At 55.8% G+C, this 13,099-nt stretch overlaps 6 protein-coding genes across 6 annotated transcripts; 4 read left to right on the top strand and 2 right to left on the bottom strand.

The window, feature by feature from the left end:
- Window positions 1–968: 968 nt before the first annotated feature.
- B0T15DRAFT_399571 (glutathionylspermidine synthase) lies at window positions 969–2,363 on the bottom strand (the record flags this gene model as incomplete). The annotated part of the gene is made up of 1 exon (XM_062865017.1): window positions 969–2,363. One exon carries the CDS (start codon window positions 2,361–2,363, stop codon window positions 969–971), a length of 1,395 nt encoding a protein of 464 aa, XP_062719673.1.
- A 643-nt stretch (window positions 2,364–3,006) lies between these two features.
- On the top strand, window positions 3,007–3,801 carry B0T15DRAFT_223634 (uncharacterized protein). The gene has a single exon (XM_062862842.1). It carries the CDS (start codon window positions 3,192–3,194, stop codon window positions 3,534–3,536), a length of 345 nt encoding a protein of 114 aa, XP_062719672.1. The 5' UTR covers window positions 3,007–3,191; the 3' UTR covers window positions 3,537–3,801.
- Window positions 3,802–5,688: 1,887 nt separating this feature from the next.
- Window positions 5,689–6,329, top strand: B0T15DRAFT_494392 (uncharacterized protein; the record flags this gene model as incomplete). The annotated part of the gene is made up of 4 exons (XM_062867014.1): window positions 5,689–5,953; window positions 6,004–6,015; window positions 6,076–6,174; window positions 6,241–6,329. The coding sequence occupies 4 exons, from the start codon at window positions 5,689–5,691 to the stop codon at window positions 6,327–6,329; spliced, it is 465 nt and encodes a 154-aa protein (XP_062719671.1).
- Window positions 6,330–7,077: 748 nt separating this feature from the next.
- B0T15DRAFT_223622 (fungal-specific transcription factor domain-containing protein) lies at window positions 7,078–9,004 on the top strand. The gene is made up of 2 exons (XM_062862841.1): window positions 7,078–7,498; window positions 7,562–9,004. The coding sequence occupies exons 1-2, from the start codon at window positions 7,288–7,290 to the stop codon at window positions 8,905–8,907; spliced, it is 1,557 nt and encodes a 518-aa protein (XP_062719670.1). The 5' UTR covers window positions 7,078–7,287; the 3' UTR covers window positions 8,908–9,004.
- Window positions 9,005–9,113: 109 nt separating this feature from the next.
- Window positions 9,114–10,651, bottom strand: B0T15DRAFT_485690 (arginase family-domain-containing protein; the record flags this gene model as incomplete). Its single annotated transcript, XM_062866303.1, has 6 exons — window positions 9,114–9,245; window positions 9,324–9,742; window positions 9,834–10,063; window positions 10,130–10,213; window positions 10,270–10,457; window positions 10,520–10,651. The coding sequence occupies 6 exons, from the start codon at window positions 10,649–10,651 to the stop codon at window positions 9,114–9,116; spliced, it is 1,185 nt and encodes a 394-aa protein (XP_062719669.1).
- Window positions 10,652–11,011: 360 nt separating this feature from the next.
- B0T15DRAFT_534905 (putative MATE efflux family protein subfamily) lies at window positions 11,012–13,090 on the top strand. The gene has a single exon (XM_062869466.1). The coding sequence runs from the start codon at window positions 11,458–11,460 to the stop codon at window positions 12,949–12,951; it is 1,494 nt and encodes a 497-aa protein (XP_062719668.1). The 5' UTR covers window positions 11,012–11,457; the 3' UTR covers window positions 12,952–13,090.
- The last annotated feature ends 9 nt before the right edge of the window (window positions 13,091–13,099 follow it).

Genomic DNA, 13,099 nt, shown 5'->3' with positions numbered 1-13,099 from the left:
GACCAGATCAAGTGCGGGAGGCTCGCCGGTTCCTTCAGGAGGGTTATATTTGCTACACATGGCAGCATCGCCATGTGTCACCGGGAACATACAACACTCCTCTGGCGCGCTCAGGCCGTGAAGCCTCATGGTCCAATAGCCGTCCAAGGGCAGGCACCACCTCTTTGCCGGGCTAGGCCGCGGGAAACTGGCGTCGATGGTGTTCAGCCGGACCATGACCGGCGAGTCATCAGGACGCCCACCGGCTGCATAATGTCGGAGCTTGCAACACAAAGGACAGCCGCTTTGGCGAGCAACGTGATTGGCTGTCCAACTCCAGTATTCAGGGTGCTCTTGGAGTCTGCATAGTCTTCCTCGTCGGAAAGTCACGGGGTAGCGGTTGGGGACCCCGGAGGTGGTTTCGATGACTTCACCGGCAGAAGACAATATCCGTTCAGTACACTGCTGCATTCCGAGCATAACCCGGCCATCTGATCGTTCAAAGTCGTCGCGGCCATTTTTTTGGGCCGTCACGCATCGGTAGAACGAATCTAGATGGTTGGATTTTGCAGTGGCTCAGTCAGTCCTTCAGGACGTTGGAGAGGGAAAGGGCGAGTTCGAATCCCGAGAGGTTGCTGCCTTGCAGGAGATTTCAGGCACGGGCAACTCGCTCCTTCCTCACCGACTCCCGTCCTACCCCGCTCTCCTTACCTGCCGCCAACTGTCCAGCCTACTAACGTCTGTCACAACGCGTTTGTTACGCATGGTAATAAGTACCTTACTTCTGTTGGCAACTTTCCCTGTGTTTACCTGGTAATTAAGGTACTTTCCCCCGTCAACTTTCGTAACTTTCACCAGAGCCGATACACAAGATGCACTGTTTATCCCCTCCCTCCTCTGCACCACAGACGGTCACATAAACCAAAGTCAATCCATGTGATCAAATGTGACCGAGGAAACGCTTCTAGTGTCGCGAAGGTAAAAGAGCATTATGCGACCGCGCTGGCAATGCTCTCTATGTAATTCAGGACGCCTCGCGACCCCTCATCGACATCCGTATAATGCTCCACCGCCAACGACGCCTCGATTTCCTCGAGACTCGGAACCGGCTGCCTCTCGTAGTTCACCGGTCCATCGGAGATAGAATGCGGAATGAACATGGAGCCGTTCGTCGTGATGGGCGTCTTGTCCTCCCGGATGCCCATGCCGGCAACGTCGCCGTCCACGAGCCACAGGCCCAGGACCGGATAGTACGAGACGCCTCGCTCGTCCTTGAACTCCGGCAGCAACGCAAGCTCCTGGACAATGTACCCTTCCTTGCCGTAGTCGCCCGTTGTCGCATCCTGGATGACCCGGCCGTCCGCCTGCAGGACAACATCGGCTCCCTCGCGCGCAAAGATGGGCTTTCGGGCGAACTTGGTTAGTGACGCGGGTGCCTCGTCCTCGAAATACGTCGGCAGCAGCCATTGGGATCGCGGGTCATCCTTGAAAAGCTTCCACAGGATCGCGAAGAGGGCCTTGTTGCTCCACAGCATCTTGTACGGCGCCTCGATCCACACCGTGCCCCCGATGTTTTCCATGTCCTTGAAGCACGCCTCGCCAAACTTCTGCTCCACCATGTACTCCCACGGGTAGAGCTTGAAGATGACATCGATGTGTTCGCCCTCCTGGTCATAGAAGCGTCCGTCCTTCCGGGACAGGGCGATCTGGTCCATGAACATGGTCTTGGTCCGCCATCCGGCCTGTTGGCACGTGTCCATCAGCAGCGTCGTGTTCATGGCATCCTCTCCCGTCGGCTCTCCCCTTGCCACGGCGAAGTGAACCTTGACACGGTGGCCCAGCTGCTGCTCGATCAGGGTCAGATTCCGCTTCCAGGCCTCGATGAGCCGCTCGGTGATGGAGTTGAGCTGGTCGTTGCCGTGACCCGTCTGTTCGAGCCAGAGCCACTGGATCGACGCGGCCTCCACAAGCGACGTGGGCGTATCGGCATTGAACTCGTAGAACTTGGGCACCCGCAGACGCGGGTCGGGATGGTCCAGGCCGCCAAAGCAGACGTCGAAGCGGCCGTAGACACTGCCCCAGGCGGGCTCGCGATTCCACGACTCGATGATTTGCTTGAGCGCAAAGGCCGGAATCGCCATCTTGCTCGTGATGATATCCGGGTGCTCAACAAGGTACTCGGCCGCTTCGCAGCACATGTCGAAGACCTCTTGACCGGCCTTTTCGAGCAGCGCAATCTCGTCGGTCGTGAAGGAGTAGTATCGGTCGTCCGGCCAGTACGGGTCCGACGTGTCTCCTGGGGCCGGGCTTTTTGAGTAAACGAGGCCTTGGCTCTGCACCAGCCGAGTTGCGTTGGGACGCTTGTCTACCTGGACTCGGCGCATTGTAAATGAGATCTTCTTTCGAGTGGCCGCTGAAAGATTACTAAAAGGTTTGGGGTGCCGAATGAAGGCGGCGTTGTAGACATACCCGGCAACGGGGCCCAGATGCATATTTATGTTTTGTACTAGGTCTCGAATTCTTACATTGACATCACAGTAACCGCATGATTGTTCTGGAAGGGCGGCTTATTGGTGTGGCACAGTTGGCCATCGTGACGTCGCCGCCGCGGTCCCATCTTGAAACGGCAGGATGCGTTTCGAAAATCCAAGCAGTAACCATGGCCCACGACCAGGTGGCCGACCTCCCCCACTGCACATCTCTTATACTGCGCATCTTGTCGCTCTAAAAAGGCTAATCAGGCTTGAACATGTGGCGCAGTGGTGGTCAAGTGGGTTCATAATCACCCGGCCCGTGCCATAAATAAAAGGTACACTTGGTCTCCAGACCCTTGGATTAACCATCGTTTTGTTGGCCACGATTTCCTCCGTGGGACTTCGTCATTCGCTCATTGGTCATCCCTCCTGCCAAAGGTCCTTCTAGGGACCTGGCACGATCATCCTGGCGCGCATGGCCCATTGTGAGCCATGCCAGGTCACCGTCAAAGGTGCAGTGATCTCATGAAATGGAAAAAGCCTCCGGAATACAGCGTGGCAAAACACAAATGCAGTGTTGGCTAGGAGCGCCGAAAACAGTATAAGAAGGTGGCCTTTTCCACGCCTCTACAGCTTCTTATTACCAGCATCTTCCACCATCTTGCAAGCTCATCACAAAGTCCAAGACCACCCACACATTTTTTCATTATCAACATTTGCAATCACCAGCCAACCAACATGAAGCGCGGACACATCACCCTCCCGGCGCTGCAGTTCGCTGCCGCCGCCTTCTTCGCGCCCACTGCCCTCGCCGAGAAGTACTGCATCAACAAGAGCCTGCAGGTCGCCGACATGAGCAACTGCGACAACAATGCCGGCGCCGAAGGCTTCAGCGTCATCGACGGCCCCGCTGGCGTGGCCGCCGGAAGCTCGGTCACGTGGAACGTCGCCGACTTCAACAACGAGCGCCGTGCCGTGCCGCGCACCGCCGCTCCCGAGTACGACGAGCGGGATCTCGAGGCCGGCGGCTTTGGTGCTGTCGAGGAGCGTGCGGCTACCACCACCAAGGGCTCGGGCTCTTAAATGAAGGGCTGATGAGGGTGGTCGCGATGGGAAACCTGGGACTTTGTCGGGCCTGGGCTCCGATCACGGTGTTGCGATTCTGGGTACGGCGTTTGGGTTGCGTTCTTGGCGAATTCGGCGGGTCCATCGTTTTGCTTTCGACTGTTTTGAGGTCTTCACAGCTCCCGAATTCTGCACATGGATTGTGGTCAGGAGCCACCTGGGGAAAGGGGTTGGGTTAGCACTATGACCTAGGACGAGGCAGCATCTTTTTCACAATCAATATGCGCTGATTTTCACAGTAAATTATGAACGCGTCCCTTTCTTGTCCTCCGCCATGTAGGTACTATTGTTGCAGCTGGAGTGTATGTCTCGGTGTCATGATGAGCTCCCCGGAGTCTCCACTACCATAGCCGGCGAGTCTCTGGGTTGCAGCACATAAGGACCCTTTCTTTCTGCTTGCAGCCTGAAAGAGGGGGAAGAAGTTGGTGGAGTTTCTCGGAGCGAGAGCCGTGTCCGGAAGCCGTCCAAGACAAGTAGAGCCTATCAAAATGGCTGCTCAATTTAACAAACCTCCGATTAACAGAGCATGCTCTTTGAAGATAAGATGTCAGCAAATGGCGACCAGAGTTCAATGGTTGCCGTTCATAGGTACGGAGGTGGGTAAGCTCCAATCACGGGGCAGATCCGAGGATTGGGCCCTACGGGCCGGGTCGGCACCGGAGCCCGAGCCGATGCCGATGCCGATGCCGGCGATTACGGTAGTGGAGACTCCGAGCCTTGCGGTCCATTCTCTCCAGCCCTACCCTCATTACCGCTCGGCAATCGATCGAGATGTTCCAACCTTTACGGTGCATTTGGTCCATTACAACTTTTCGCTCGACCGGCCTGTTCCCCCCAACCCCCCACCCCCCCCCCTCCTGGCGGCATCTCACCTCGTCCATCCCTTCGCTTTACCTGCGTTGCTGTTTTCAGTCACCCAGTCAGCCCCATGGTCTGTATCCTGCAAGCACGCGCCCCGCTGTCATCTTCCGTCACTTTTGGCTCCCTTAAAGTCCACTCTGAGCCGCAGTGGCTGCTACTGTACGGATACACATGTAGAGACGGCGGTGACCGCATGTGGCCTGACCAACAAGGTATTATGAAGAGGTTCTTGCATACCGTATATTGCTCACCCCCAAACAACGAGTTCGGCTAAGTCCCCTTGGCCGGCGCAGGGGGGTTCGAGGAGCGGTGCCTTAAGGGTTAGGTTGCAGCGCTTATTATAGAAGCACCAAAACGGAGAACCGGGCCCCATTGATGGAACCACTCGAAAGTCTGGTTTATGTATCCCTCGCAACATATACCTATCTTGATCAAGAGAACAGACGTACAGGAACAGAAGGTCCTTACTGACCTTGTACATATTTATTGCCCACCTCAGCTCTAAACGACCAGGTCGGGAGGGGGCCCGTGTCATTATCCCGGGGCCGCCCCCACAGAGTCTTGGCACTGGTTGGTTGCTCGCGGGGTAAGGGGTAGGGGGTGGAGCTACGGGAAGGATGGAGAGATCTATGGGTAGGATGAATGGGAGTTAATGATGTGAAAAGGCATAAAACTATGGGGGATTATGGCGTTGGATTTCTATCTGAGTGTCTATCGGCATTGCTTGCACTTACTGTTTTATTCCTGTACGTCTTTCTATCTTTCCTTTCTCTCACTCCACATGGAATGCTGGTTTGCGACGCGCCGGCTTTGCTCACGGCTCTATGGGTCTCGACTACCGGGCCGAGGGCAGATAACCCGGGCCGAAGAGAGTGCAAGTACACAAGGTCCTCGCTGACCTTGTACATATTCATTGCCCACCTCAGGGCTAAGCGACCAGTTCGGCACCACCACTAGATCAGGAAAACAGACGTTTAGGAGAACAAGGTCTTTGCTGGAACACAAGGTCCTTGCTGACTTGTAGATATTTATTGCTCACCTCAGCTCTAAGCGACCAGTTCGGCACCACCCACCACTGGATCAGGAAGACAGACGTTCAGGAGGACAAAGGTCAATTGATCCTGAGGAATGTGTATATAAAGAGGAGTGTAGGCGGCAGCGGAAACTCCTTTCTCTCTTCAGGCTCGACAAGCAAACTCCAAGCTCTAGTCTCGATCAAATTAACCGACCTGCAATTCTTTCCACCATCATGAGACTCCTTCTAGCAGCAGTTTTCACTTCTCTGGTCTCGGCCATTCCTGCAAAGCGCGCTCAACCTAACATCCCACTCGATGTCGCCATTCCGACCTCTTTCCCTCCCGTCCAGGACGGCGCAACCCCCTACGTAACCAACAACGCGGACAAGGCAAAGAGAGAAGAGGCTATCGAGGGTCGCGCTGCTGCTGCGACTCTGATTGTCGATATCTGGGAGGACGCTGACCGCGGAGGCCGCCATGAGGGCCTCTATACCGATAGTGAGTTTTCCACCCTCATTTCGGCGATCGCAAACTAACAATTCGACCAGCCCAGAAATGCTGTATGTTGAATTCCTATCCTTGGAGCTCTTGAGGCTTGCATAGTAACTGACATTGAGTAGATGGTCTTTTCAACGGCTGGAATGACAGGATTACCTCGCTATCTGTGCCGAATGGATACGCCTGCTACTTCTGGAGCGATGCGGACTGCCAGGGTAATAGTAAGCTACCTGACTTTTCTTTGGTTCAAAAGCTATGTGCCCAAGAGGGATATTAACAGATTGCAGGACTCAGTGTCCCTGGCGGCAATTACATCGCTAATGTCGGCGTTTACGGCTTCAACGATGTGATCTCCAGCTATCTTTGCTGGAATTGAAAACCTGCTCCGTCAGGATGAGGCAGCCTGGATGAAGGACGGAGGATCCGGACTTGATCTGAGGAGTTCGCTCTGTGTGAATCGTCCATGGCTGTTTCCAGGCAACAAAAGCCATCACATCACTCAGTTGACTTTGAGGGATTCTGCAGGACCAACAACGTCGTTTCACTTTGCCTGCCTCCCATTGAATTAGGGTGGAGATTGGCCGAGTTGGGAGGTTGCTGTTGGGACCGTTGCCTATATTTTTTCGATTCTTTGCCTTGTTCTTCCGGGGTTCAACACCTACAGTAAGGTATATACCTAAGGTAGATAGGAGCTGGCCCGCAACATCCTCTCCTCAAGCATCATCTTTCCAGACAGCAACCACACAACTTGGTCGTTTCTCATTCAATTGGTCCCAAACTTGAAGTTATCGGCGATAACTGTACACGACAGAGCATGCTCCTGTAAGATATCAGAAAATGGAGACCAGAGTTCAGTGGTAGCCGTTCCCACAGGTGCGGAGGTGGAAATAAGGTCCAATCACGGGACGCCTCCGAGGGCGTGGGTCCCGCGGGCCGAGTCCCGGAGCCCGAGCCGATGTCGATGCCGGCTATTGTGGCTACCCCACGCCATAGAGGACTTTAGCATGTCCGGTGGTTCTCGAGCTAAAAGCACCATATTGCTTATCTCTACTCTTATCTCCTTAGCACATGCTTATCTTGCGCATTGAAAACGATATTATTATTATAACATTAGGAGTTTTAGGATGTATCGTAGTGACCATTGCCATTATAGATACACGAGCATGTCGCGTTCTAGCCGTCCCTTTCTCATGGCTCTACTCCGACAACATGCTGCAGAACCTTCAACATGATAAGGGCTATGAATGCGTCACCTTTTGAAGTTCGACTAAGATCTGTCCGTGATCACGATTCCGAATCTCCATGAACAACTCACGCGAACCCCACTGCACGGTATGCCTGGCACGCGATCTCGGCAAGGATGTGAGGAGTGCCGAAGGCGGAGGAGGAAGTGCGATGAGCAGAAGCCCTGTTGCGGGCAGTGTTCGACCTTCAACCGGATGTGTAAATACACGTTGAGGTTGGTATGGGGTCGTGGCCCAGGTCGTAAAACGTCTTTGGTTAGCCAAGTTGGATCCGGTGCAACCCAAGCCGATCACGCGATAGGTACAGTCACGGTTCACCTTGACGTCTTTCCAAACGCTTAAGACCGGGGCTGACTACTACCAGACCGACAGAACGAGACCTTAGTGCACCGGAACCTGAACAGTACCGTGCCGGCGGAACCTCTCGAGCCATCGACATCCCTCCTCCCGCGACACCTTCCTAATGGTATACCGCTCTCGCCAAGGTACCAGAGGCTCCTGAGCTACTTTGCAGGGGATATCCTCGCCTCCCTGTCCTGCCATCCGTCGATTCACGAAGACCTCCGGCAGGGGCTGGTTCCCGTGACTCTCGATTCGCCTCAGCTTATGTCGGCCTGCCTTGCATTGTCAGCCGCAGGGTTTCTGTCCAGAGGCGTTGTCTCCGTGGACGGCGTGGAGACTCCCAAGCTACTAGGGCATTTGCAGTCATCAGGTTTGGCGCTTTTGCGAGGTGCCTTGGGAACGGGCCAAATGAACGAGACACTGCTGGCAACGTGTCTCATCTGGTGTCTTACCGATGTCTTCACCTACCGGCAGGGCACGTCTTCCTGGCGGATTCATCTCCAAGGCATTCGAGCCCTTTTGGATGGCGACGGCGCCCACCGCGACTTCACAACCCGATCCGGCCCTCTACAATCGGCGATGAGGCATCTGTATCAACTGTATCTGTCTCTGCGAACCCTCCCATACATTCCCGCTTGCGAGGTCCCCGAGACCTCAACACCGATGGTACGTACTACAGAGACAGCAGAGTCCAAGCTGAAGTCCACGCCCAGTCCTGCGATCGACGGGTTCCTCGGCTACAGCGACGAACTGTTGGATATCATCCATCAAATCGACCAACTGTCACAACGTAATACGGAACAGTCGTCCTTCGAAGCCGACATTCTTCTCGGCAAAGTCAAGGCAATGATCAGGCGCGACAACAAGGCCCCACCGGCCATATCGATCTGCTCCCCCTTGTCACCCGAGTACGGTCGCGAGTTCACGCTCTGCCACCAGGTATTCCAACAAACCACCTTAATCTACCTGTACAGGCGGCTTTACCACCTTCCATCCGGGTCACCGCCCATACAATCTGCGGTACGCGCCATGGAAGAAATGGTCAGCAATATGAGCCAGAGGCAGCCATGCCACACCTGGGTCGCGATGGCGATGCCTCTGTTCACGCTCGGCTGCGAGGCCTTCACCGAGGAGCAAAGGACCTTCGCCCTAGACAAAATCAACAAACTGGAGCAGTGCATCCGCTCGCTCCATGTCAGGATCATTCGCCAAGCACTGCAGCACATATGGGATCTCAGGGCAAGCCTGGGCGATTTCACCGGTGAGCTCTGCGCGAGCCAGCTGCTAGGTTTGTCGTCTGTTTTAGCACTAATACGTGTAGCCGGCGCTGACGTTGAGTTGATACAGAGAAATTGGACTACAATGTAATTCTCTTCTAGAGCCTCTCGACTACGAGTACTAGGCCCAATCGTCATGGGATACCAATGCAATGCCAAAACCCGGCTACGGATATCGTGAACCTCGTTGAGTATCTTCTTTCAAAAAGATTGCCCCAACACCGTGACGTTATCACTTTGAAACCCCCCTCATGACCCCCCACGATTCAGTTTCCACGGCCGCGCATGTCTTCCCGTTCACAAGTCATCCGTCCGCTTGCTCTCCACCATTTTGCTCAGCGGACCCTTCTTCACCATGATGCTCATCACCTCATACAGCACATCGGCCGCAGCCATGGTAGTGTGCTCCGCATTCGTGTCGTACGCCGGCTGTTTGCCTTTTTTTAGCACCAACCGTGGCGCGAAGAAAGCAATCCAGGAAAGAAGAAAAGGAGAGACAAGACTCACAGCAACCTCAACAATATCCGCAGCAATCAAATTCAGATTCTCCAGTCCGCGCAGGATAGTCCTCAGCTCGCGCGTCGACCAGCCCCCGGTCTCAGGCGTGCCAGTGGCCGGGGCAAAGGCCGGGTCGAGCGTGTCGATGTCGATGGACAGGTACACGGGCCTCTCGGTGCCGATGCGGTCGACGATGCGCTTGATGATGCCGTCGGTGCCGATGGTGTCGATCTCGCGCGCCTCGACAATCTCGAAGCCGCAGTAGCCGTCGTTGTCGTAGTCGCTGGGCCCGCTCAGCGTCGTGCGGATGCCCGCGTGGATGTTGGTGTCGTTGGCGAGCAGGCCCTCCATGGCGGCGTGGTAGAAGTAGGTGCCGTGGTTGACCGCCGCAACCTCCGAGGGCGAGCCGCCGAATACCTTGGGCTTCCCTGCATGATAGATACTGGGTCAGGCTGACTGGTGATACAAACCGTGTTTCCTTTCCTTTTTGTTTTTTCCTAGTGCAACGGATTTGCTTACAGGTGTCTAAATGGCTGTCAAAGTGGATCACTGAGACGGGACCATAAGCACGGTTGATCGACCGCAGCAAGGGCAGGGTGATGGTGTGGTCTCCGCCAAGCGTGATGACTCGGGGCAGCGTCCGGCCCTTGATGGCGGGGCCCCTCTTGTCTGCATCTGTCGCGGGAGGGCGTGAGAGGATTTGGAAATGGCCTTCTTCGATCTGGTGAAGGGCCCAAGTGTTGTCATAGCTTATGTGATTGTCAGTTCCCCTGACCCGGTCTGCAGGGGGGCTGGTATTGGCTTTTGAGGCTTACGAGGTAACGGGGATGTCACCGCAGTCGAGCACCGTTGCCCAGCTGTTAAACGGGTTGGTCTTCAGGGGCACATTGTACCCTCCACTGGAATTGGTGGTCAACACGAAGGCGGCTTGCCAAGGAACCAGAAGCGGCCATACTAGAGATTCAGTCGGCGAGAGCCCTGGCGGATACCAGACGGGCCGAAGCGAGCGCCTGGCCGGTACGATGTTCCAGTATCGAACGGAGCACCGATGAAGGCAATGTCATAAATAGCGTCGGGGTTCTGGAGGCAGGGCTGGTAGGGGAGACGGCCAAAGGTAGAGATCCCGGAGAAGACCGAGTCCGCCTGCGTCAGCGTGTTAGTGACTCGTTTATCGGTAAACTTGCGAGAAATTGGAGAAGGCATACTTGGGTGCCGCCATCTCCGGGAAGCGTGTTATACCACAGTGACTGGTGGGGTCCCGCAATGGTCTTTTGCTCATGCCCGGCGTGGGCGGTGGCAATGGCCGTCCATCCGAGGGTCAACAGCGCCGAATACATCGTTATGACTTTACGTTCTACCTGATGGCGAAGCAGGAAGACTTGATCATTTGGCTTGAACTGCAGACCTTGTCTTATACATCCACGAGACAGCTGATGTCCCTCACCAGGGTGGGTATACACCAGAGACGCCATGCATCCCCCCTCCTCTGACGCCGGTCTGTTCTAGTCTTTGGACAACCTACGATAAAATCGTCATTCGGACCTGCCAGGCGCCTAATTCACCAAAATGGGTCTAGTTGGTAAGTCTCTCCGGGGTTCCATTGCTCTGCCGAAACCTTCTCCACATCCCTGTTATCGTGGCTACATTGCCGGATCGCGTTAGTCCACAATATCCCCGGATTTCCAAGCAGCGAGATCGAGAGCCGTGCGCGATATCCTAGCCCTGTCTGCCTCCCTTCCCCAAAAAGGTCTGATAGCCGCCCGGAGTCCAATCGCTGAGCAGTCATCATGACGCGGACATGCTGCTTTTCCGCGGATTGGTTTGATACTTGGCCGATGGCCATTGGCGATAGCCCCGCGGACCGCAGAACGGCTTGCTATCATGGCTTGCTGCATGGCATGGACTGATAACATCTGCGGGATGCTGCAGAACGTATGCACGACAGGACAGATTGGTCAACAATCGGCATCACGTCCTGGCGCGTATGATGTTCACTAAAGTCCCGTGAAGGCCGACCTAACTCGGAGGCCGTTTGAGGATTGACCTCGACGAGAAGACCGGCCAACGATTGTCCGAACCACCAACTGGAAACGTCAAGAGCCCAACTCTCCTTCCACAAAGACTAGTCTGTCAGAAAGAAAGAATGAACAAGTCCCGACCTAGCCACGAAACCCTCCCTCCAGATGCCGAGGGCTACCCCGACGAAACGGCGCCCCTGCTCTCCCCCCATCGCGCTCGTCGATCGGCCGCCCGACCAGAACATGTTGAATGGATCGCCGAGATGTGGTTCTTGACGAAGGCCTCGATTCCCGTCATCCTCGCGTACATGCTCCAAAACAGTCTGCAGACAGTGTCCGTCCTTGTCGTGGGACGGCTGTCTTCGGAGGCCCTCGCAGTTGCTGCGTTCTCATACATGTTTGCCATGGCGACGGCCTGGCTGATCGCCTTGGGCGGCACGAGCGCCCTTGACACGCTGGCCTCGAGCAGCTTCACGGCATCAAAGGATAAGGGGAACCTTGGTATTCTGCTACAGAGGGGGATATTTGTGTTGACTGGGTTCTACGCCGTCGTGGTGGTCATCTGGTGCTTTTCCGAACATCTGTTCCGGGCGCTGGGCCAGCCCGAGTCCATCTGCATCCACAGCGCCAGATTCCTCCAGCTCCTGGCGCCCGGCGGGCTCGGTTACGTCTGGTTCGAGTGCATGAAGAAGTTCCTGCAGGCGCAGGGCGCTTACCGGGCAGGGACATACGCCCTCATGATCACCTCGCCGCTCAACGCTGTTCTCAACTACTTGTTCATTTACACTTTTGATCTCGGCATGTACGGCGCTCCCCTGGCCACGGGGATCTCCTACTGGCTTTCCTTCCTGCTTCTTGTCGCCTACGCCGCCTTTGTCCAGGGCAAGCAGTGCTGGAGCGGGCTGCAGCCAAGACGGGCGCTGGCAAACTCGTGGCCCTTTGCGAAGCTCGCCTTCCTGGGCGTCGTCCATGTCGGCACGGAGTGGTGGGCGTTCGAGATTGTCGCCCTTGCTGCCGGCCGGCTGGGAACGCTTCCCCTCGCCGCCCAATCGGTGGTCATGACGGCGGACCAGATCATCAACACCATCCCGTTCGGCCTCGGCGTGGCAGAGTCGGCGCGGCTGGGGAATCTGCTCGGGGCGAGAAGTCCCACGGCCGCGAGGCGTTCTGCTCATTGCGCTGCCCTCCTGTCTGTCGCCTTCGGTTCGGTTCTTCTTACCGTCCTGTTCGCAACGAGGGATGTTTTCGGGGGGCTCTTCAACAGTGACAAGCGGGTTATTGTCCTCGTCGCCGAGGTCATCCCCTACGTCGCCCTGTTCCAGATTGCGGATGGGCTGAACGGCAGCTGTGGCGGCGCGTTGCGGGGCATGGGCCGTCAGTGGGTGGGTGCGCTCGTGAACTGCGTGTCGTACTATGGCGGTGCTCTTCCCGGCGGTATCTATCTTGCGTTCCACGGCTGGGGACTGGCCGGTCTGTGGATGGGGCAATGCATCGCTCTCTCGCTGGTGGGCATCTTGGAGTGGGTGATTGTCGGGTTGAGCAACTGGGAGAATGAGGTGCAAAGGGCTGTGGACCGGTTGGATGATGAGAATCACGATTCAAGTGTTGTCTCCTGTTAGTAGGATGTATAGACTAAAATCACTACGAGCTAGGCCCGGACTCTGGACAATATGTCTTGCGACGCGGCGATGTATGTATTGTACTACTAGTTGTATTTATACTGCACTCTGAGCAGCATCTATTGCACTTCCCATGAGCTGTCCGTTG

Source organism: Chaetomium strumarium, assembly GCF_033439665.1.
Source record: "Chaetomium strumarium strain CBS 333.67 chromosome Unknown B0T15scaffold_5, whole genome shotgun sequence".
NCBI lineage: Eukaryota > Fungi > Ascomycota > Sordariomycetes > Sordariales > Chaetomiaceae > Chaetomium > Chaetomium strumarium.
This window is presented reverse-complemented; position numbering and strand designations above follow the sequence as displayed.

Coding starts and splice junctions, on each gene's coding strand:
- B0T15DRAFT_223634 (XM_062862842.1), top strand. CDS start 3,192: ATGAAGCGCGGACACATCACCCTCCCGGCGCTGCAGTTCGCTGCCGCC.
- B0T15DRAFT_223622 (XM_062862841.1), top strand. CDS start 7,288: ATGCCTGGCACGCGATCTCGGCAAGGATGTGAGGAGTGCCGAAGGCGG. Junction 7,499..7,561: donor CCAAGCCGATCACGCGATAG/GTACAGTCACGG, acceptor GACTACTACCAG/ACCGACAGAACGAGACCTTA.
- B0T15DRAFT_534905 (XM_062869466.1), top strand. CDS start 11,458: ATGAACAAGTCCCGACCTAGCCACGAAACCCTCCCTCCAGATGCCGAG.